The following is a 23,517-nucleotide window of genomic DNA, read 5'->3' as shown; positions in this document are numbered from 1 at the left end:
TATGATTTTAGCTGTGGGTTTTTCATAAATGTCTTCTATTTTATTGCAGAGTTAACCCTTTATTTTGTTGAGAGTTTTTTTTTAAAGATTTTATTTATTTGTCAGAGAGAGAGAGAGTGAGCACAAGCGGGGAGAGAGGCAGAGGGAGAAACAGGCTCCCCGCTGAGCAAGGAGCCCAATACAGGACTAGATTCCAGGACCCTGGGATCATGACCTGAGCCAAAGGCAGACGCTTAACTGACTGAGCCTCCCAGGCATCCCAAATATGTAGCTTTTAAAATTCACATGTATATTTAATATTTTATGAGTAAACTTTACATATTATATTAGTTTCTTAGGACTATCATAACAAATTACCACAAACTTGGTGGTTTAAAGCGACAGAAATTTATTCTGCCACAGTCCTGAGGCTACAAGTCTGAAATCAAGATGTTGGCAGGGCTAAGCTTCTGGAAGCTCTCCCAGCTTTGGCCTCCAGGCATTCCTTGCCTTCTGGTTGCGTAACTCCAGTCTTTTCCTTCGAGCTCACCTGGCCTCTCTACTCTGTCTCTTCACTGTGTGACTCTTAAAAGGATTTAGGGTCAGATATTCCAGAATGATCTCCTCATCTTGAGATACTTAACTACATCTTCCAAGGCCCCTTTTCCAAATAGGATCACATTCATGAGTTCCTGAGATATGACATGGGCCTCTCTTTTTGGGGACCACCATTCAACCTGCTGCACATGTACACACACACACACACACACACACACACTCACACACTCACACTCACACACACTAGTCACTTACATATAAATATATTGATATTGGGAAGGGAAAGGGGGTATTCAGTAGATTTTTTTCCATCCTAAAATATTATTTTAGAGATAGGAAAAATATTCTGCACATGAGAAAAAAATGAATTCCACTTTATGAAAGTTTTGTATAGTGTGTTCATAGAGAAAATATAAAGTCATTTTTCAGTTTTTAAATTTTAAAACTCTAATACTGTATGTTGCAAATAATAGGAAATAGGCTCCATCTTTCTGATGAGTGACGGATTTTCTTCTCATAATGTACTCCCATATTTTCCACACCTAGTTAGTCCCCAGGATCTATTGACTTTTCCCTCCTTGCTAACTTTGATCTGTTCTCTTTTTTCCATCCAGGTTCCTCTGACCATCCCCTCCTTCCTCTTACAGTAGCCTCAGTTCTGACCTTTGTAATTTCCTACCTGAAGCAAGATAATAGAGCTGTTCTGGTCCAGTCTACATCCTCCTACCAGAATGATGATTCCAAAATACAAATTCATTCCATTAACTTTGTTTTCTGTCTGACTTATTTCACTTAATATAATACTCTGTAGGTCCATCCAAGTTGTTGAGAATGGCAAGATCTTTCTTTTTTTTACGGCTAACATTCCATTGTATATATACCATACTTCTTCATTCATCTGTCGACGGACACCTGGGTTGCTTGCATATCTTGTCTCTTGTGAATAATGCCGCGATATACAGGTGTGCTTGTATCTTTTCAAGTTGGTGTTTTCATTTTCTCTGGGTAAATACCCAGAAGTGGAATTACTGGATCACATGGTGCTTCTATTTTTTATTTTTTCAGGAGCCTCCATGCTGTTTTCCAGAGTGGCTGCACCAGTTTGTGTTCCCACCACCAGGCACGAGGGTTCCCTTTTCTCCACAGCCTCACCAACACTTGTCATTTTTTTATCTTTTTGATACTAGCCATTCTGACTGGTGGGAGACTCTTTAAATAAAATATTTTTTAATTCTCCGAAGAAGATGAAAGTAAAGTATCTTACTGTCGTCACTTTGCAGGAACTGATTCCTACAAGCGATAGCAATGTGGTTGTATCTCTCACACGCCTCTTTGAAGTACTACTCTGTAATGTGCTGGAAAACGATCCTACAAGCAAGCATATTCGTGTTTGGATTATGGTAGGTTTTACACTTACTGTGATTTTTATTTACAGAATAGAATGTGCCTCTGGAAATGATCATTGTATTGAGGAAGACATAAGATGCAGAGCTGTTTTTGGGTGAGCACCAAAGGAACAGCTGAAGGCATTGAAGTCACCCTGACCTGGTGTTCTGACTTAAAAAAAAAAACAACAACACCTTTTAAAGAAAGTAAAATATGCCCAAATGAACCCAAACTGTCTTACTATTTATGAAAGATCATAATTTGATAAACCATAAGGTGACTTAATCCAATAGCAACTTTAGGTGATTCACTTTGTCTTAAGGTTAAGTCATGACGTAGGCTGCTACAAGCTGGCTGTGGGAGACCAGAAACAGGCATCCAGCCAGCTGCGTGGAGCATTGCCAGCAGGGTTCAAAGAGCACATCGCTACGGGGGAGTCAGTGGTCCAGGTAGCTAATGTCTAGAGGTCAGAGAAGACCAGAGCACAGGGCTCGAAGGGAGCCAGAGGAAAGAGGTGTTTGGTTCTTTTCCCTGGTCCATGCTTCTTTCCCATCTGCCACCTTATTCACAAATACCTTCATCTTCTCTTCTACTCTGTGGTGGTAGTGGTTCCCTCCCCGTGCTTCCCCTTTACCTCGTCACCGCAGAAAGTCCTCTGCCTCAGACACCTCACATTCCAGGGTTCCCAGCTCATCATCACCTCCTTTCCTTATTTCACTGTTAGAAGAAATTGAACAGACATGTTTGAAGCATAATTTATTTATATTCCTTGTTCTCTCAAAGTTTGGAACTGCCTTTCACAGAACTAGTTTTTAATATTGTTCCGTACCTATCAGTGTTACCTATTTATAAAATTTTAAAAAAAGTATTAGTTTATTATTTTATAAATTAAAAATAAAAGCATTTTAGGAATAGTTCACTTATATAACCTTCATGCTTTATCTGTGTCTATATCTCTATATGAAGTTTCATTCTATTGGTAAGCCTAAATTCCCTCAATTTTTAAGTGGTTCAGAATTACTTTTAAAGACTAATATAAATTGATACCTGGTTAAAAATTTTCTCTTAAAAAAAATTTAAGACTACCAACTAGCTGGCTCAGTCAGTAGAGCATGTGACCCTTGATCTCAGGGTTGTGAATTCAAGCCCCATAGTGGGTATAGAGATTACTTAAAAAATATATATATATATATACATATATATATATATATATATATGTATATATATATATATATTTGATTATACATATTTGTGTGTATGTGTGTGTGTGTATTATTTGATAGATTTTTTTAAACTGGATACGACATGTGCCTAGAGTAAAATTCAAAAGGTAAAAACAGGTTTTCTATCCATACCAGTGCCCTAGCCACCGTCAAGGAAACCACTGTCATCAGTGCCCTAGGTAGCCTGCTAGAGGTATTAGATCCATACTCTCCTTCATATGAATCCATTTTTACACATTAGCATACTATACATACTGATTTGCATCTTCTCTCACAGTATATCTTGGAGAGTGTTCCATATCCATATACTTATTGAGTTACTTTTTTTAAACAGCTGCATGTTTTCCTGTATACATAGCATAAACAGACCCCTATCAAAAAACAGTTCCTTCTTATTTTTGGCTGTACAAACAGTGCTGTAGTGAATATTCTTGTACATACATCATTTTGACAGGTGGCAATATATTTAAGGATAAACTCCTAAAAGAGAAATTCCTAAGATCATTTGATATAGACATGTTATTTATTTTTATTTATTTTTAAGTAGACTCTTCACCCAGCATGGAGCCCAATGTGGGGCTCGAACTCATAACCCTGAGATCAAGACCTGAGCTGTGGTCAAGAGTCAGAGGCTTGGGGCGCCTGGGTGGCTCAGTCGTTAAGCGTCTGCCTTTGGCTCAGGGTGTGATCCCAGGATCCTGGGACTGAGCCCTGCCTCGGGGTCCATGCTCCACTAGGAGCCTGCTTCTTCCTCTCCCACTCCCCCTGCTTGTGTTCCCTCTCTCGCTGGCTGTCTCTTTCTCTCTGTCAAATAAATAAATAAAATCTTAAAAAAAAAAAAAAAGAGTCAGAGGCTTAACCAACTGAGGCACCCAGGTGCCCTGCTCTGGGCATTTTAAATTTAGATAGATAGTGCCGGAGAAATGATGTTCTCTGTGACTTCTCTGTGCTCCATTCCACTTTATCGGCAGACCTGGCCTTTTCCAAATATGTTAACCAGGCCTCCTTAATATGTTAAATTTAGTTAATTTGTTAAAAATTTCTTTTAAATAATTAGTTTAAACTTTTTTTTTTTTTAAACCAATAGGCTAGCTTTATATTTTCTTTGATTTGGTCCATTGGAGGAAGTTGTGATACAGATGGTCGGGTCGTTTTTGATACTTTCCTACGGTCAATCATACTGGGAAGAGATGAAAACAACCCAGTGCCTGACTCTGTGGGTAAATGGGAATGCCAGTTTGATGAAAAAGGTCTTGTCTATGACTACATGTATGAGGTATGATATAAGATGCTTGTTATAAGTTCTAAAGCAGGGTTCCCATCCTAGCATTGTTTTGACCCCTGTGGTTGGCATTTTTGTCCCTTCTCTTTAGTTTCTCCTCCTTTAACTTGTGGACAGTGTAGATAAACTTACTTTCGGGCTATTTTATAGTTTCAGATTTAAATTAAATATTTTCTCCACTTTAAAAAATTCACAAAAAGATTCTTTTAAACAGCAAACATCTGAATATCATTTTATTCATGCAAATTTTACTTCACAGAGACATAAGATTTATAGAGAGACTTAAGTACAACTTTCCCTAAACCTCTGGATTTACAGATAAAGAGGCAAGCCTAGAAAGACAAATGGCTAGCAGAACCAGGACCTGAATCCAGCTCTCTTGACTATCAGTGTAGAAATATTTCCCAACACCATGCTAATACAGAATTTTAAAAATATGACCAGAAAGAGAGTTTCATCCTCATTAGTCGCGGTGGGAAGTCAATAAAATAATCTCTAAAACCCAAAAATCAAGAGATGATAACACAAGCATATTCTTTGTGTTGGAGGTGAATCCCAAAATATCCAGCTTATAGTGGCTGCTAGAGAAGAGAAAACAAGAGAGGGAAACTGCTGTTTTTCTCAACCTTTGTAAAAGTTTTGATTCTAAGATATGTGCATATATAACTTTGATAGAAATGAAAGCTTAAACTTAAAAAAAATAAGAATACAAATTACTTAAGAAACATTCACCCAAACTTGCAAAATCACCACCATCCAGACACATACTGTATACATGTACAATTTGCCAGAAAATAGGAAAATTCTTGGATGCCAGCCATAGCACTGAAGCAGAGGGATAATCAATCCAAAGAAACATGTGTCTTTCTTAAATTGGGTAGTGGATTCATGGGTGCTTATTAATCTACTTCGTGACTATAAAACGTTATATGCATTATTTTAGATGACTTATTCCTTCAAGAAGTTTTTATTATGATAAACTAAGGTTTTTAAAAGCAAATATATCAGTGTGTTAAAGAGCCTTTCGGATACCAAGTGCATGGTCATATTTTAAAACTTATGTTCTCTTGTAGTTGAAAAACCGAGGTCGCTGGCTCCACTGGAATGAATTAATTAAAAGTACTAATTTAGGAGAAAAACGTGTCAAGATTCAAGATATCATAGTCCCTACAATGGATACAGTTAGATATACATTTCTAATGGATTTGAGTATTACCTATGCAAAGTAAGAAACTCTGTTATGGACATGCGTTGTAAATATAACAGTGGCATTCTAATAAGATCGTAGGATTTCTTTTATTTTTTTAAGAGAGGGAGAGAGTGGGAGAAAGGGTCAGAGGGGGAGAGAGAATCCCAAGAAGGCAGCATGGAACCTGATGCGGGGCTCGATCTCACCTGAGATCATGACCTGAGCTGAAATCAAGAGTCATATGCTTAACCCACTGAGCCACCCAGATGCCCCAGATCATACGACTTTTGAAGTAAACTTGGAGGTCATCCATTTTCAGATAACAGACCCTGAGGGACTAATTGACATGCCAACAGTGACCTCTGTTACTAGTGGCAAACCTAGAATCCAGGTTTTCTATTGCCTACACCAAAAATTAGTCGCCATACTTTGTTGCCTCATAAACCACCTTATATTTATTGTTTTAGTAACAGCGGACTAAAAGTCAGTTGCAGTGTTATTGGTAAACAAGTATGCATTCTATACCTCAAAGTTTTAGTATGCTTCTAAGTATCAACTATATTCCACATTCTCCCATTTAGCATTTTTCATGTATGCCCTATGCCAGTTCTTCATAATTTAAGATGAATGTGGAAATCTCAGACTTAAATCAGAAGAGCACATCAAAGAAGAGGACATGAAACTGGTCAAAAGCCTGGCATGTACTGTAGGCATATTCATACCAACTTTCCTAATAACTTTCTTTTTTTTATAATAATTTTTTATTATGTTAGTCACCATACAGTACATCCTTAGTTTTTGATGTAAAGTTCCATGATTCATTACTTGCGTATAACACCCAGTGTACCATGCAATACATGCCCTCCTTAATACCCATCACCGGCCTATCCCAATCCCCACCGCTCTCCCCTCTGAAGCCCTCAGTTTGTTTCCCAGAGTCCATAGTCTCTGGTGGTTCATTCCCCCCTTCTGTTTACCCCCTCCTTTCTTCTTCCCTTTCTTTTCCTACCGATTTTTCTACTTCTTATGTTCCATAAATGAGTGAAACCATATAATTGTCTTTCTCTGCTTGACTTATTTTGCTTAGCATTATCTCCTCCAGTCCCGTCCATGTTGCAACAAATGTTGAGAAATCGTTCTTTTTGATGGCTGAGTAATATTCCATTGCATATATGGACCACATCTGCTTAATCCAGTCATCTGTCAAAGGGCATCTCTTTCTTGTAGTTATTTTTCTTTTAAAACATTAGACATAATTTATCAATACTATTTAAACTAGACAAGCTTACATAATATGCATGAGTATCATTGTTGGTTTGTTTTTGATGAAGAACATGTTTCTTGGGGTGACTCAGTCAGTTAAGCATTTGCCTTTGGCTCAGGTTTTGATCCCAGGATCCTGGGATTGAGCCCCGCATCAGGGAGCCTACTTCTCCCTTTCCCTCTGCTGCTCCACCTGCTTGTGCTCTCTTGCTCTGTCAAATAATAAATTTAAAAATCTTAAAAAAAAAAAAAAAAGAACCTGTTTCTTGGTGAATTTTATCTTGTTTAAAAAAACAAAAAAACAAAAAACCTACAACACAGGAAAAATATCCCATGAGGGAATATTATTGAATCCCTGTTGTTACATTAAAAAAAATTTTTTTTAATCCAGTGTAGTTAACATTCAGCATTATATTAGTTTCAGGTGTACAATATAGTGATTCAACACTTCTGTACATTACTCAGTGCTTATTTGTTACATTTTTGCATTTCAAGGCTAATATTGAAAAGAAAAAGGCAAGGAAGGAACTCGCCAATTCTGGGAAATTCCTGGTATAAGAGCCCTTTGTGCCATAAGCCATTTGTCAGAATAATGCTTTTTTAAAAAAATTTACAAACTGAGGGCTTCAGAGGGGAGCGGGGGTGGGGGAATGGGATAGACTGGTGATGGGTAGTAAGGAGGGCACGTATTGCATGGTGCACTGGGTGTTATATGCAACTAATGAATCATTGAACTTTACATCAAAAACCAGGGATGTACTGTGTGGTGACTAACATAATATAATAAAAATATTATTATTAAAAAAATTTTTTTTAATTTGAGCTATGGTACTAATATATGTGCTGCTTTATTGCCATTGAATAATACAGTCTAGCAGTGGGTCTGAGGCCTATCATGATTTCAGAGAAGTAATAGGCATGATATTTTTGAGATATTTGTAACCATTGTAATATTTAGAATAATTGTGTGATTTCTATTAGTGACAAAGACATAGGTACAATTGATACAATTGCTCCATTTTAGTTAAGGATAGTAAAAGTAAATATATAACCTTTTTGTCATCCAAGTTCGCAGATTCTCTGAACACTGTCTAAGGATTTCCTCCTTTGGTCCCTGGGTCCCAAGTTCAGCACAGTATTTTATTAAAATTTTTTTTTAATAAATAGCTTACCATAAGGCAAGTGTTACTCAGACTGAAACACATAGGTGAAATTTCCGGGACTACTGTAGTTCCAAAGTACTTTAATTTTATGTTTATGCTTCAATGATAATTTTTAAAATCAATATTAGCATAATTTGGGTCCCTCAGATGACCTCTTAGAACACTGGTGCTCAGGGTTAGCGCTTTCCTTGTGTTTGTCTCTGTGTATTGGGTGGTGCCAAGTTAGCCATCAAAGGGTCAGTTTTAATTTTTAATTCTAAACAGTATTTCCAAGCTGGGATTCCCCAGAATTCTGTGAACATAAACTCATAGGATTTTTTTTTCCTTTTTAAATTAATTATGATCACTTGAGAATGAGAAACCCTGCCTTGAGGCCCCACTGAAAGAAGAATTCCTCAGAGCTTGCTTTTGGACAAATGTTTTCAGTTAGTAACTGATTCTAAAGGCTGTTCTAAAATGGTATTTTAGATTCTAAAATGCTATTATTAATAGGTATAATATAACTATTAGCTCTAGACTTCATGGTCACCTAAGTTTTTAATAACCGTGAAACAGCCTAAACCGGTCTTAACGTCATCGTCTTATTGGTCCCTTACACACTGCACCCCGTTGCCTCTACCCCACAACTAACAAGTACAGATACATCACTTTTTGGAGGAGACAAACTTTCGCTTTCTTTGCCAAAAAGCAAAGCATGTTATTACTTGTTTATGAGTATTTCTGGAGTATAGCAATGCTACATCTGTCTTTAATAGTTTGTTACTATTAAAGTCTCAGCAACGGGAAGCAAAAGTGTGTGCCATTTGTCACTTTTACTGGTGTTACATGAAATAACAGTGGCAGATTAAAATGTGAATTTTTAGATGAAGGTGATTTCAATACTCAAGTTTTCAATGAATTCCAGCCTTCTGTAGTAGAAATGGTATTCTGACTTTTTCTCTTTTTTAATGATATGTTCATTGTTTTCATAAAGGCCGTTGCTTTTCGTGGGTCCAACGGGTACAGGAAAATCAGTGTATGTGAAGGATAAACTAATGAATCACTTGGAAAAGGACCAGTATTTCCCTTTTTATGTTAATTTCTCTGCACGGACCAGTGCCAACCAGGTTCAGGTTAGTTGAAAGCCAGAAACACAGGTCCATAATTAACTTTTTTGCCTTATTTGATCAGTGTTTAAAACTGTATATTAAATGAGCAGCTGTGTAAGTCTTCTATAAATTTAAATGAAACTTCAGAACTTTTGTTTTTGGCATTATAAGTAAGTTTTAAAGTTTTAAGGACAAAAGTTCAAGAGAACATTTTTAAAAATTTGTGTTCCCATTTTTATTAAATTCCTGGGTTATAAGTTATTATTTTAAACATACCTATTTAAAAACAAAGGATAAAAGACACCCCAATTAACTAATAATTCCAAGAGCATAGTAATGTTGGAACTGCTTTCAAGGGAACGTTTTTGCATTAATACTGGATTATTGAGCTTTCTCATCCTTTTTTATAAGCCCAAGAAGAAGCAAAATTGATCTCTTAACTGGAGAAGAGACTGGGGGAAGAGAGAGAGAACCTTCAATTGTTCTTTCTAGACTCTCCTGGATGGGCCTTCAGGGCATTTGCTGCTTACTGAACCTCTGTCGTTGAAAGGCCTTTCAAGCCATGGACTATTATATGACCTTACATGACAGGAACCATGTAGTTGTGCCTCCCCTTCTTTGTGCCAAGTTCAAAGTTCTGCACAAGACCTTTTCTAGTCACTATTATAATCATCCATGCCTAAATTTATGTCCATTTTCACCTGACCTACGGAGCTCATTTCTGTTGTTTTAAACCTGTAGAATTCCCTTAATTTCAAAATCTTACAAATTTAGATTAGTGCTTTTAGGTGTTGAATAAGTTAAAGTTAATAGATATGTTGGGGTATCCAACGAGGAAAATATTTTGTGTTTATGTGCAATATAAATATATAAATATTATGTATATAACAATTCTGAGCACATAGAAGGATTTTAGTAAACGTTCTTTGATATTGAATATAAGGTTTGCTATCACCCTAAAAATGATTAAATATAAACACACACAGTGCTTCCTGGCACCATTTCCTTATATAATTAGACTGTAAATTCTTTTTTCCCCCGTGTTAAGTATGGCTTTAAATATTACTTTTCTTCTTTATATTTTAGAATATTATTATGGCTAGACTGGATAAAAGACGCAAAGGAGTTTTTGGACCACCTATGGGAAAGAAGTGTGTCATTTTTATAGATGACATGAATATGCCTGCATTGGAGAAATATGGAGCTCAACCTCCTATCGAATTACTACGACAATTTTTTGACTGTGGGCACTGGTAACTATTTAACTGGAGTTTTAATTAGCCATGCTGAAGTCATTTTTGTTCTCTTTTTTTATTTTAGTTTCTCACATCAAAGTAATGCATTTTTCAAGTTATTTATGGAAGAAAATGGCTACTCAGATTTTCTTATACAGAAATTTTTGGAAGACTTTTCTGTACTTTTTTATGACATTCTTTCCTGTGAATATGTGAGTTAGATTACTGGGATGAATAACCCAGTATTGGAAATGTATTTATTCCATAATGGAATAAATTCTTTCCTTTTCAACTATTATTTTCAATCATTGAAAATAACATATAGATTACATTTTTCAAAGTACTATTCTCCCAGGGCTGAGAATTTGTGGGTAAGCTTCAACCTAAGTAACGATAATCAGCATCCTATGTTATTTCTGCCATTTTAAATTCTCTGTATTTTCTGTGACTGTTTAGGACTACTGTACCTTTGAGATAGCTTGTTTTTGACACCAGTTCCATAGATAACTCTTCCGCTCCCTCCATCCCATTTATTAAAAAGACTTATTTATTTTAGAGTGTGTGTGCACATGCCAGTGGGGGGAGGGGCAGAGGGAGAGACTCTCAAGCAGATTCCCTGCTGAACGCAGAGCCCAGTGCAGGGCTAAATCTCATAACCCATGAGATCATGACCTGAGCCAAAATCAAGAGCGGATGATGAACTGACTGAGCCACCCAGGTGCCCCACCCTCCATCCCATTTTTATGATGCTATGGTTAGTTTCCAACATGTAAGACATTGTATCGTTTGGTTAAGATTAATAATTCTTCATTTCTTCCTCTTAAATATACTTTTCTAACCCCCAGTATGCATGATTTTTCTTTATACAAGGCAAGGATAGAGTGAATTTTGAAAGTTCTCATCACAAGAAAAAAAAATTTGTCACTGTGTATGGTGACAGATGTTAACTGGACTTACTGTGGAAATCATTTCACAGTGTAGACAAATACCGAGTCATTATGTTATACACCCGAAACTACTGTTGCATCAATTATACCTCAATTTAAAAAAATAAAATTTATTTTTTATTTTTCTACTCCAAGCATTTTCTAGGATTCTTTTAGAGAAGCTAAAATCAGATTAAGTTTCTAGGAAGTTCTATATTTCATTCTATATTTCATTCCATCTTAATTGGCTTGTAACTGATTGCTTTGGGATTTTTATGTGCTTTCAAGGTATGACCTTAAGGACACAAGTAAAATCACACTGGTTGACATCCAGCTGATTGCTGCCATGGGTCCTCCAGGTGGTGGAAGGAATCCAGTCACTCCCCGATTTATTCGACATTTCAACATCTGCTCTATTAATACTTTCAGTGATGAAACTATGGTCCGAATCTTCTCATCAATTGTAGCATTCTACCTGAGGACTCGTGAATTTCCTCCAGAGTACTTTTCAATTGGGAACCAGATTGTCAGTGGGACAATGGAGGTGAGCGAGTACTGCGATACAAAATGTTTTAGTATTACATATTTTCCTTGTTTGGTTCTTTTTTTTTTTTTTTAACATTTTTTCCCCCATAGCCATCTACTTTGGTCTTCAGTGTCAGAGAAGCTTTTAAGAAGGCTTGAGAACAGGAAGCTCACAGGCTTTGAAATCAGGGACTCTAACTGAGTTTGAGCCTTGACTGCTATTTCCTACGTATGTGGCCTAGAGCAAGTAATTTGACTTTCCAGAAACTCAGTTTTTTAATCACTAACGTGAAGGAGAGCACCTATTTCACAAGGTTCTTCCAAGGAAATAATTTTGAATCAGTATCAGCCACACTACGAGGGTTTCCCTAATTGTTAGGTTTCTACCCTGGTATTTATTATTTTTCTCTCTCTTTCCTTCCATTTTTCATGTTTGTCTTTAAAGAGACAGAGAAAGGGGTGTCTGGCTGGCTCAGGGTAGAGCATGTGACTCTTGATCTTGGGGTCGTGAGCTTGAGCTCACGTTGGGTGGAGCCTACTTAAAAAAAATAAAAATAAAATATTAATTATAATTAATTAATATTTAAAAAAATAAAGAGGGAAAATTCTGCAGCTTATGAATGCATACTTTTTAAAAAAAAATCCATACTACATAACTTAGGAGTAGCAATGAAAATATAATAATAAGGAAACACAGGGGTGGGAACAGGACACAAGATGGTCCAGTGGCTTTGCCTTATTCAGGGTGTGTTATCTGCCACTGCTCAGAGGCCAGAGGCAGCCTCATCACTAATGGTAAAATGAAAAACTGTATGTAAGGTAAGTGAGTGATATTACCAAACTAACCTTTTCTGGAGCCCTTGATAAAGTGGGTTCACTGCGGCATCAGTGCAACCAGAAGTACAAAACTCCCTAGAATCATCCCACTGGTTTCCAAGAGCCTCGTATCTGTCTGAAGTGTCCGCCTTGTTCTGGCGGGAAATTTGTGCTGTTAAAATAGAGAAACTGTGAGCAAAGTGATAGTACATTGAAATTACAGTAGTTATTCCGATACCAGAAAAGTGCTTCTATTTATAAAATATGATTTATGTATTTTGGGTGTCTCCTGGAAAAATAAGGGAGTTGGCCAGGCAGAATGACATACAAAAAGGATTTTTTTTTTCACTCTTTGAAGCATTTTAGACCTACCACATGGAAGCTAGGAGGAGGGATGAATCCTAGAGCACAGATAAATAAAAAATAATTTCATTTTTTTGTAGAGGGGAGGCTATATTATAAAAGATTTAATTTACCATCCTTAAAGAAAATATTAAACTTTATTTGGTGAATTCAGCATATAGTAAAATCATACTTTATTTCCGTATTATAGCCAATTAAGACGAAGAAGAAGCAGAGAGTAAATAGGAGTGAAGGGAAGGAAGAGAATACATTGATTTGTTTTGAAGTCAAGGGTAGTCAAAAGGAAATTGTTTCATTCACCCCTTCATTTGGAATGCTTCGGAATGAGTTCTCTTGGTTTCACTTTCTAAAGTTTTTTGCTAATTATTTAATCCCAGGCCATTCAACTTTAAACGGAACAACTGTAATACCTGGGAGATAAAAGCATTGTCACTTCCTGGGCTTGGATGGAATCTGATAATTTTAAGTTCCCTCCATTTCATAATGCCTGTGATAAACCAAAATAAAAAGCTAAATGTCATGCTAGACTTGGTACTATACAATTTTCCAAATCAACATAATCTGATTAAATATTTTATAGCATATACTATTTGTTACGTGACTTTGCTTATTATAATCATTTTATTTTTGCTTTGTTGTTTTTTTTCATATTCAGATCTATAAACGATCCATGGAAAATCTTTTGCCCACGCCCACGAAATCTCATTACACTTTCAACTTGCGGGATTTTTCACGTGTCATCCAGGGCTGCTTACTCATTGGAAAGGATGCTGTGGAGAGCAAGCACACCATGATCCGCCTCTTCGTACATGAGGTTCTCCGCGTGTTTTACGACCGCCTCATTAACGATAATGATCGATACTGGCTGTTCAACTTAATCAAAGCTGTTATAAAGGACCATTTTAAAGAATCATTTGATAGCATCTTTTCACATTTGAGGAAGGAGAACACACCGGTGAGGATATTTAGTGATTCTAAACAAAACAGTACAATAGCCTGGATTGTTACAGACAACTTTTCTTTAAAAAATACTGTTGCTTTTAACAATCATATATTTTTTTTAACTTTCCTCATTGGTAGGTATTTATTTTGAGAAGATTTGTCTTCAGAGGAATTATGTAGGTAATGCGGAAGTTATTTAAAGAATAAAACCGTGGGGCTCGTAGGAAGCTCAGTCATTGAGCAACTGACTCGATTTTGGTTCAGGTCATGATCTCCGATCATGAGATCGAGCTCCATGTTGGGCTCCGGGCTCAGTGCAGGGATTGCTTGTCTCTTTCCCTCCCCCCATCCTGCCCCCGGCTTGCGCTCTCGCGCTCTCTCTCTGTCAAATAAATAAATAAAATCTTTAAAAAAAGAGTAAAACCTTATATGACAGGGATTAAATGATATAATGAATGAAAAGTGCTTAACACAGTGACCATCCCTCAGTAACTACTCACTCAGAATGACTTTTCCAGGCTCTGGGGGAAAAATTTATATGACAGAAAAATTTCTGTTCTTTTTATTTTTGGAGGATATAATATAATCTCCAGCATTAATTTTACAAGTATATTATTTACTATCTTAATGTTTAAAAGAATTATTTAATTGGGGCGCCTGGGTGGCACAGCGGTTAAGCGTCTGCCTTCGGCTCAGGGCGTGATCCCGGCGTTATGGGATCGAGCCCCACATCAGGCTCCTCTGCTATGAGCCTGCTTCTTCCTCTCCCACTCCCCCTGCTTGTGTTCCCTCTCTCACTGGCTGTCTCTATCTCTGTCGAATAAATAAATAAAATCTTTAAAAAAAAAATAAATAAAAATAAAAGAATTATTTAATTGATCATCATCCCATAACATGGGCAAAGCAAAATTATATAACATTTCCTTAAATTTATTTTATAAACTGTAAATTTTGTGACTTGTTGATTTCCATTCTATAGATAACTGAAGAGAACTTGAGAAATCTCATGTTTGGCGATTATATGAATCCTGACCTTGAAGGAGATGAGAGAGTTTATGTTGAAATTCCAAATATTCATCATTTTAGTGACATTGTGGACCAATGCTTAGATGAGTATAATCAAACTCACAAAACAAGAATGAATCTTGTCATTTTTAGGTACCTATATTTCGTATTGATGGTAAAAATTGCTATTTGTAAAATTTTTCTGTGAAATATCTAAAATGTACCAGAAGATATAAAGAAAAATATGGTGAATAACCCTGTGCTGATGGCCCAACTTAAGACATAAAATATTAGCAACTTATTTGAAGTCCCTTGTGTAGCCAACCCTCTCTGACTGCATCCCCATCATACCCTCAGGAGTAAAAAGAAACTCATGTGCTTCTTTGGACTTTACTACACATGTGTGTTCCAAAACATATATGCACAGTCTTATTTTGCATGTATTCTTCAAGTTTATTCCCTATTTTTTGTGAGAGTCACAAAAAATGAGTTTTTGCTACTAATACAATGTAGTCATTTTCTGAGACAGACTTTAGGTGACTTCTAGTTTTTGCAATTATAAAAAAAGATTTGAATATTCATGTCTCTTTGGGTACACGTGTTAAGAATTTCTCTAGGCTATATTCCTAGAAGTAGAATTATTGTGTCATGGTATGTAAGCACCTTCTACTTTACTAAGTTTGGCTGAAGTGTCTTCAAAAATGATTACTTAAGTGTTCCCATTGTCCCTGACCCTTGCCAACACTTAGGATTGCCAGGCTTGGTAAGTTTTGCCAGTATAAAGAAGAGTGGAATGGTATCTCACTTTGGCTCCAATTTTAATTTCCCTAATTACTAGTGAGACTGGGTGTCTTGACTGATTTTGTTAATTTTGTAGAGAACTGATTTTCTGTTTCTCACATAGAACTCCTAGTATTAAAAGATTGAAGATATGTTTTTAATAAAAGCAGTAAAATGCTTCCAGTATAAGTAGTTAAAATTTCATTTTATTTCTATAATTTGTATATTACACTTCCTGAATTTGTACTGTAGTTTTCCTTTGCATCAAATGATCCAATTTTAATTTCTTTTGAAAAACCACACTTTTTGGTCATTACCTCTTTAAAATTGGGAAAACATATGGGAAAGCAAAGTCCATCTTTCCAAGAATATAAAATAATAGTTACATATAAATATTTACATTCATATTTTCAAGTATTATGATATTGGTATTTCGTAGGTATGTATTGGAACATTTATCACGAATATGTCGAATTTTAAAGCAGTCCGGTGGAAATGCTTTGCTTGTTGGACTTGGAGGCAGTGGTCGTCAGTCTTTAACTCGTCTGGCTACATCCATGGCAAAAATGCAGATTTTCCAACCAGAAATTTCTAAAAGCTATGGTATGACTGAGTGGAGAGAGGATCTGAAGGTAAAATTATGAAGAAACCTAGTGTCTAAAATAATACCAGTGCTGTGAAGAGAGAGCCCACCTGTACAGCTGTGTGCTGAATACATCGGTGATGCTGACTGTTATCCACAGAGCAGATACTGTGTGTGCCGAGCACCAAGTGCTTTACATACATGATCTCTTTCTGTAGATAAACTGTTCAGTGTGCCAGGGTTGGTTGTCTTTATCTTACTGATGAGGAAACTGAAGTCAAGGAAAGGAATGTACAGCAGGGCAGGATTTATAATTTGTCTTGTCCACTGCTGCTGCTAATTCTATCTTTATTTCAGTTCAGAGAGGTCTTATTTCAGACAAATGGATATTTTCCAGCAGACTGTTTCATATGAACCTTGGTGATGACGATGATGTTCGTGTTGGCCAATGTTAATAGCTTCTTGGAGCCATGTTGCTTTCCCAGTAACCAATGGAATAGTGGAGTGCATGCCAGGGGCTTCGTCCTCACACGCCTAGGGTTCTGCAGGACCCGGAAGGGACATGATCCAAAATGAAAAAGAGAGATTGCTGGATTTTTTCACTTGTACTCACCTCACATACTAAATTTCTACATCCTAAAAGTTAGCATGGAGTACAGGCTGCTTGCAGGTGGAAATGGTAGGATGCAAGCTGGTACCAAAGAGGTTTACATAGACATAGAAGGAAAATTTACAATGTTTCTTTTTCTGCTCTCATTTTAGAGGACAATTTTTGGTTCATTAACTGCCACATGAACTAATAGATTTATTTATTTTTTTATAATAATTTTTTATTATGTTATGTTAGTCACCATACAGTATATCCTTATTTTTGATGTAGTGTTCCATGATTCATTATTTGCGTATAACACCAGTGCTCCACACAATACATGCCCTCCTTAATACCCATCACTGGCCTATCCCAGTCCCCCACCCCCCTCCCCTCTGAAGCCCTCAGTTTGTTTCCCAGAGTCCATAGTCTCTTATCATTCATTCCCCCTTCTATTTACTCCCCCCTCTTCATTCTTCCCTTCTTTCTCCTACTGATCTTCCTGCTGTTTCTTATGTTCCATAAATGGGTGAAACCATACAATTGTCTTTCTCTGCTTGACTTATGTCATGTAGCATAATCTCCTCCAGTCCCGTCCATGTTGCTGCAAATGTTGGGTAATCGCTCTTTCTGATGGTTGAGTAATATTCCATTGTGTATATGAACCAAATCTTCTTTATCCATTAGTCTGTTGAAGGGCATCTCAGCTCCTTCCATAGTTTGGCTATTGTGGACAATGCTGCTGTGAACATTGGGGTGCATATGACCCTTCTCTTCACTACGTCTGTATCTTTGGGGTAAATACCCAGTAGTGCGATTGCTGGGTCATAGGGTAGCTCTATTTTTAATTTTTTAAGGAACATCCACAACATTTTCCAAAGTGGCTATACCAACTTGCATTCCCACCAACAGTGTAAGAGGGTTCCCCTTTCTCCACATCTCTCCAACATTTGTTGTTTCTTGCCTTGTCATTTTTTTAAAAAAGATTTTATTTATTTATTTGACAGAGACAGCCAGCAAGAGAGGGAACACAAGCAGGGGGAGTGGGAGAGGGAGAAAGGCTCCCAGCAGAGGAGCCTGATGCGGGGCTCGATCCCAGAATGCTGGGATTACGCCCTGAGCCAAAGGCAGACACTTAACGACTGAGCCACCCAGGTGCCCCTACCTAGTCAGTTTTTGCCACTCTAACTGGCGTAAGGTGCTCTCTCAATGTGGTTTTGATTTGAATTTTCCTGATGGCTAATGATGTTGAACATTTTTTCATGTGTCTGTTAGTCATTTGTGTGTCTTCCTTGGAAAAGTGTGTTCATATCTTCTGCCCATTTTTTGATTTGATTATTTGTTTCTTGGGTATTGAGTTTGAGAAGTTCTTTATAGATCTTGGATACCAGCCTTTTATCTGTAGTGTCATTTGCAAATATCTTCTTCCATTCCATGGGTTACCTCTTTGTTTTTTTGATTGTTTCCTTGGCTGTGCAGAAGGTTTTTATCTTGATGAAGTCCCAAAAGTTCATTTTTGCTTTTGTTTCCCTTGCCTTTGGAAGCGTGTCATGAAAGAAGTTGCTGTGGCTGATGTCAAAGGGGTTACAACCTATGTTCTCCTTTATGATTTTGATGGATTCCTGTCTTGCATCAAGGTCTTTCATCCATTTGGAGTTTATCTTTGTGTATGGTGTGAGAGAGTGGTCAAGTTTCATGCTTCTGTATGTAGCTGTCCAATTTTCCCAGCACCATTTATTGAAGAGGATGTCTTTTTTCCATTGGATGTTTTTTCGTGCTTTGTCAAAGATTAGTTGACCATAGAGTTGAGGGTCCATTTCTGGAGTCTGTATTCTGTTCCATTGATCGATGTGTCTGTTTTTTGTGCCAGTACCATGCTGTCTTGGTGATCACAGCTTTGTAGTATAGCTTGAAATCAGGCAACAGGATGCCCCCAGCTTTGTTTTCTTTTTCAACATTTCCTTGTTGATTCGGGGTTTTTTTCTGATTCCACACAAATTTTAGGATTGTTTGTTCCAGCACTTTGAAAAATGTCATTGGTATTTTGATCGGGATGGTGTTGAAAGTGTAGATTGCTCTGGGTAACATAGACATTTTAACTATGTTTATTCTTCCGATCCATGAGCATGGAATGTTTTTCCATCTTTTTGTTTCTTCTTCAATGTCTTTCATCAGTGTTCTGTAGTTTCTAGAGTGTAGATCCTTTACCTCTCTGGTTACGTTTATTCTGAGATATCTTATGGTTTTTGGTGCTATTATAAATGGAATCAATTCCCTAATTTCTCTTTCTTTAGTCTCATTGTTAGTGTATAGAAATGCAACTGATTCTGTGCATTGATTTTGTATCCTGCCATGTTACTGAATTGTTGAATGAGTTCTAGTAATTTGGGGGTGGATTCTTTTGGGTTTTCCACATAAAGTATCATGTCATTTGTGAAGAGAGAGAGTTTGACTTCTTTGTAAATTTGAATACCTTTTATTCTTTTTTGTTGTCTGATTGCTGTTGCTAGGACTTCTAGTACTATGTTGAACAATAATGGTGAGAGTGGGCATCCTTGTCGTGTTCCTGATCTTAAGTGAAAGGCTCTCAGCATTTCCCATGGAGAACGATATTCGCTGTAGGCTTTTCATAGATGGTTTTTATGAAATTGAGGAATATACCCTCTGTCCCTACACTCTGTAAGGTTTTAATCAGGAAAGGATGCTGTATTTTGTCAAATGCTTTTTCTGCCTCAATTGAGAGGACCATATGATTCTTGTCTCTTCTCTTATTGTGTTCTATTACAATGATTGATTTGCGAATGTTGAACCACCTTGCATCCCAGGGATGAATCCCACTTGGTCATGATGGATAATCTTTTTAATGTACTGTTGGATCCTATTAGCTAGGATCTTGTTGAGAATTTTGGCATCCATATTCATCAGGGATATCAGTCTATAATTCTCCTTTTTGATGGGGTCTTTGCCTGGTTTTGCAATCAAGGTAATGCTGGCCTCATAGAATGAGTTTGGGTTTTCCTTCTGTTTCTGTTTTTTGGAACAGCTTCAAGAGAATAGGTACTATTTTTTCTTTGAATGTTTGGTAGAATTCCCCAGGGAATCCATCAGGCCCTGGACTCTTGTTTTTTGGGAGGTTTTTGATCACTGTTTCAATCTCATCACTGGTTATTGGTCTATTTAGATTGTCAATTTCTTCCTGTTTCAGTCTTCGTAGTTTATAGGTTTCCAGGAAGGCATCCATTTCTTCCAGGTTGCTTTATTTATTGGCATATAGTTGTTGACAATAGTTTCTAATGATTGTTTCTATTTCCTTCGTGTTAGTCGTGGTCTCTCCCCTTTCATTCATAATCTTATTAATTTGGGTCCTTTTTCTATTCTTTCGAATAAGTCTGGCCAGTGGCTTATTGATCTTATTAATTTTTTCAAAGAGCCAGCTTCTAGTTTTGTTGATCTGCTCTACTGTATTTCTGGTTTCTAATTCATTGATTTCTGCTCTAATCTTAGTTGTTTTTTCTTGTGTGGTTTAGGCCTATTCTTTTGTTCCATCTCCAGCTGTTTAAGGGTGTGAGTATAAGGACTGCATTTTAGATTTTTCTGTTCTTTTGAGTGAGGCTTGGATGGCTCTGTATTTCCCCCTTAGGACTGCCTTTGCAGTGTTCCATAGGTTTTGGACTGATGTGTTTTCGTTCTCATTGGTTTCCATAAATTGCTTAAGTCTTTCTTTAATTTCTGTGTTTACCAAAACATTCTTAAGCAGAATGGTCCTTAGTTTCCAAGTGTTTGAATTTCTTCCAAATATTTCCTTGTGATTGAGTTCCAGTTTCAAAGCATTGTGGTGTGAGAATATGCAGGGAATAATCTCAGTCTTTTGGTATCGGTTAAGACCTGTTTTGTGACCCAGTTTATGGTCTATTCTGGAGAAGGTTCCATATGCGTTCAAAAAGAATGGGTATTCTGTTGTTTTAGGGCAGAATGTTCTGTATATATCTATGAGGTCCATCTGGTCCAGTGTGTCATTCAAAGCTTTTGTTTCTTTGTTGATTTTCTGCTTAGGTGATCTTTCTATTGCTGATAGTGGAGTGTTGAGGTCCCCTACTATTAACGTATTTTTATCTATATGTCTCTTTATTCTGGTTAAGAGTTGGCTTGTGTATCTTGCTGCTCCTCTGGTGGGGGCATATATATTTATCATTGTCATATCCACTTGTTGGATACATCCCTTAAGAATAATATAGTGTTCTTCTGTATCTCTAACTATAGTCTTTAGTTTAAAATCCAATCTGTCTGATATGAGAATTGCTACCCCAGCTTTCTTTTGAGGTCCATTGGCATGAAAGATGGTATTCCATCCCTTCACTTTCAGTCTGAATGTATCTTTAGGTTCAAAGTGAGTCTCTTGTAGACAACACATGGATGGGTCATGTCTTTTTATCCATTCTGCAACCCTGTGTCGTTTTATGGGAACATTTAGACCATTCACATTGAGAGTGATTATTGAGAGATATGATTTTAATGTGGTCATGTTATCTGTGAAGTCCTTGTTTCTATAGATTGTCTCTGTAAATTTCTGTTCTGTATCCCTCTTGGTGTCTTTTTACTTTTATAGAACCCTCCCCCTTAATATTTCTCATAGGTCTGGCTTGGTGGTCACATATTCTTTCAGTTTCTGCAGGTCTTGGAAGCTCCTTGTCTCTCCATCCATTCTGAATGACAGCCTTGCTGGATACAGTATCCTTGGCTACATGTTCTTCTCACTTGGTGCTCTGAATGTCTTGCCAGCCCTTTCGGCTTGCCAGGTCTCTGTAGATAGGTCTGATGTTATTCTGATGTTCCTGCCTTGTACATAAGGAATCTCTTCCCCCTCGCCACTTTCAAGGTTGTTTCCTTGGATCTAAGAGTTGCAAATTGTACTATTATATGTCGTAGTGTTGGTCTGTTTTCATTGATCTTGGGAGGGGACCTCTCTGCCTCTTGGACATGAATGCTTGTTTCCTTTCCCAAACTAGGGAAGTCCTCAGCTACAATTTGCTCAAATATCTCTTCTAGACCTCTCTCTTTCTCCACCTTCTCAGGGATCCAGATAATTCTGACATTGGAACGCTTCATTCAATCAGTAATTTCCTGTAGCTTTTTTTCTTGAAATTGGAGTCTTTTCTCCCATGCTACCTCTTTTTCCTTCTTTTCTATCATCTCATCCTCTAACTCACTAATTCGTTCTTCTGCCTCATTTACCCTGGCAGTCAGAGCATCCAGTTTAGACTGCATTTCATTCATAGCATTTTTAATTTCCGCCAGATTTGTTCTCATTTCAGCCCTTAAAGATTCTATATTTTCATTAATATTTTTCTCAAGCCTACACATCATCTTGACCATTGTTACTCTGAAATCCATTTCTGACATCTTGGTTATATCCATATCCATTAGTTCTGTGGCAGAGGCCACAGTTTCTGTTTCTTTCCTTTGTTGAGGGTTCCTCCTCTTTGTCATACTGAAGAGGTGTGGTTCTGTCATTCTGATGAGGGATGTACAGCGTCCAAATTAGTGACCAGGACCCAAGCAAGATGCACCTGTTTTATAGGGACCTTAGAGATGTGGGCTTTTTGTTCTTTCAGCCTGCCTGCTGGGGGAGGAGCCTGCTGCGCTGATACTCAGGCAACCCTGTTTGGGCAGAGTTGCTCTGCCCCCTGTGGGGTGGGGGTGGGCTGAGTAAGAACCGGTTTTTCCAGGCTTTTGTTCTCTGGCGGGTTTCCCTGGCAACTTTCTGTGTCTCTTCTGAGAGTCAGAGCAGCAGTGACCGTATCCAAACCTCTGTCTCAGAACAGAGATTGCAGTCTGCTCTCCGCTGAGCTCTCTTGGCCACTCTAACTCCATCTCTGTTGGTGCTGCTAAAAACCCTGCAGCGTCCCGGGATGTGCGCCCCACAGCTGCTCTCCCAGTCTTCATTCCCAGGGCCAGCAGGCCTCTGTCCTTTGTGCTTCTAAAACGGGCAGCCGCCCCAGTTTGAGCAAGCACTCCCGAGCTCCAGGTTTCAGTCTGGTTTCCCAGTGGCTACTGGTCTGCAAATGTGGCCCTCCCCCTTCTGTGTATCTTCTGATATCTGCGCGCAGACTCTCGGCTCCCCGCTTCATGGCTCCCCACTTCATACCTCAAGAACAAGCGCCAGAGATGTTCTGTTTGTTGAGATCCAGATATATCTTCTTACATCTCAGGCTGATTTCGTGGGTGTTTAGGATGGTCTGGTAGATATCCAGCTCGATTCAGGGGACCGGTTGAAATAGGGTCTCCTACTCCTCTGCCGTATTTCCCCACTCCCTGAATTTCTATTTCTATCCTCATTTGTTCATTTTTATCCTCAGATTTGAGAAGTTTTGGGACATTATTTCTTTAAATAAGTTCTCCGCCTCCCCCCCCTTTTTGCCTTTCGACACTCCCATAATATGTATATTAGCCCACTTAATGATATCCCGTAAGTCTCTTAAGTTATTTTTTAACAGTTCATATTTCCGTTGATATTCCCATTTTGTCCATGCATTATTTTCCTGATTTCCTTTAGTTGTCTGTCTGTATTCTGTATTAGCTTATTGAGCATCTTTAAAAGTTCTTTGGAATTTCTTGTTATGCA

The 23,517-nt window shown here is 37.6% G+C and overlaps 1 protein-coding gene across 1 annotated transcript in view; it reads left to right on the top strand.

Annotated features, from left to right (window-relative positions):
• The window catches only part of DNAH12 (dynein axonemal heavy chain 12), a 192,987-nt gene that overhangs the window by 87,383 nt on the left and 82,087 nt on the right, over nt 1–23,517 (top strand). The window contains exons 35-43 of the mRNA XM_034658502.1: nt 1,818–1,937; nt 4,234–4,422; nt 5,502–5,653; nt 9,017–9,155; nt 10,218–10,384; nt 11,581–11,836; nt 13,652–13,951; nt 14,918–15,096; nt 16,163–16,355. Coding sequence (XP_034514393.1) covers nt 1,818–1,937; nt 4,234–4,422; nt 5,502–5,653; nt 9,017–9,155; nt 10,218–10,384; nt 11,581–11,836; nt 13,652–13,951; nt 14,918–15,096; nt 16,163–16,355 — 1,695 coding nt within the window. The remainder of the gene's footprint in view (nt 1–1,817; nt 1,938–4,233; nt 4,423–5,501; nt 5,654–9,016; nt 9,156–10,217; nt 10,385–11,580; nt 11,837–13,651; nt 13,952–14,917; nt 15,097–16,162; nt 16,356–23,517) is intronic.

Source organism: Ailuropoda melanoleuca, chromosome 4 (assembly GCF_002007445.2).
Source record: "Ailuropoda melanoleuca isolate Jingjing chromosome 4, ASM200744v2, whole genome shotgun sequence".
Lineage (NCBI taxonomy): Eukaryota > Metazoa > Chordata > Mammalia > Carnivora > Ursidae > Ailuropoda > Ailuropoda melanoleuca.
This window is presented reverse-complemented; position numbering and strand designations above follow the sequence as displayed.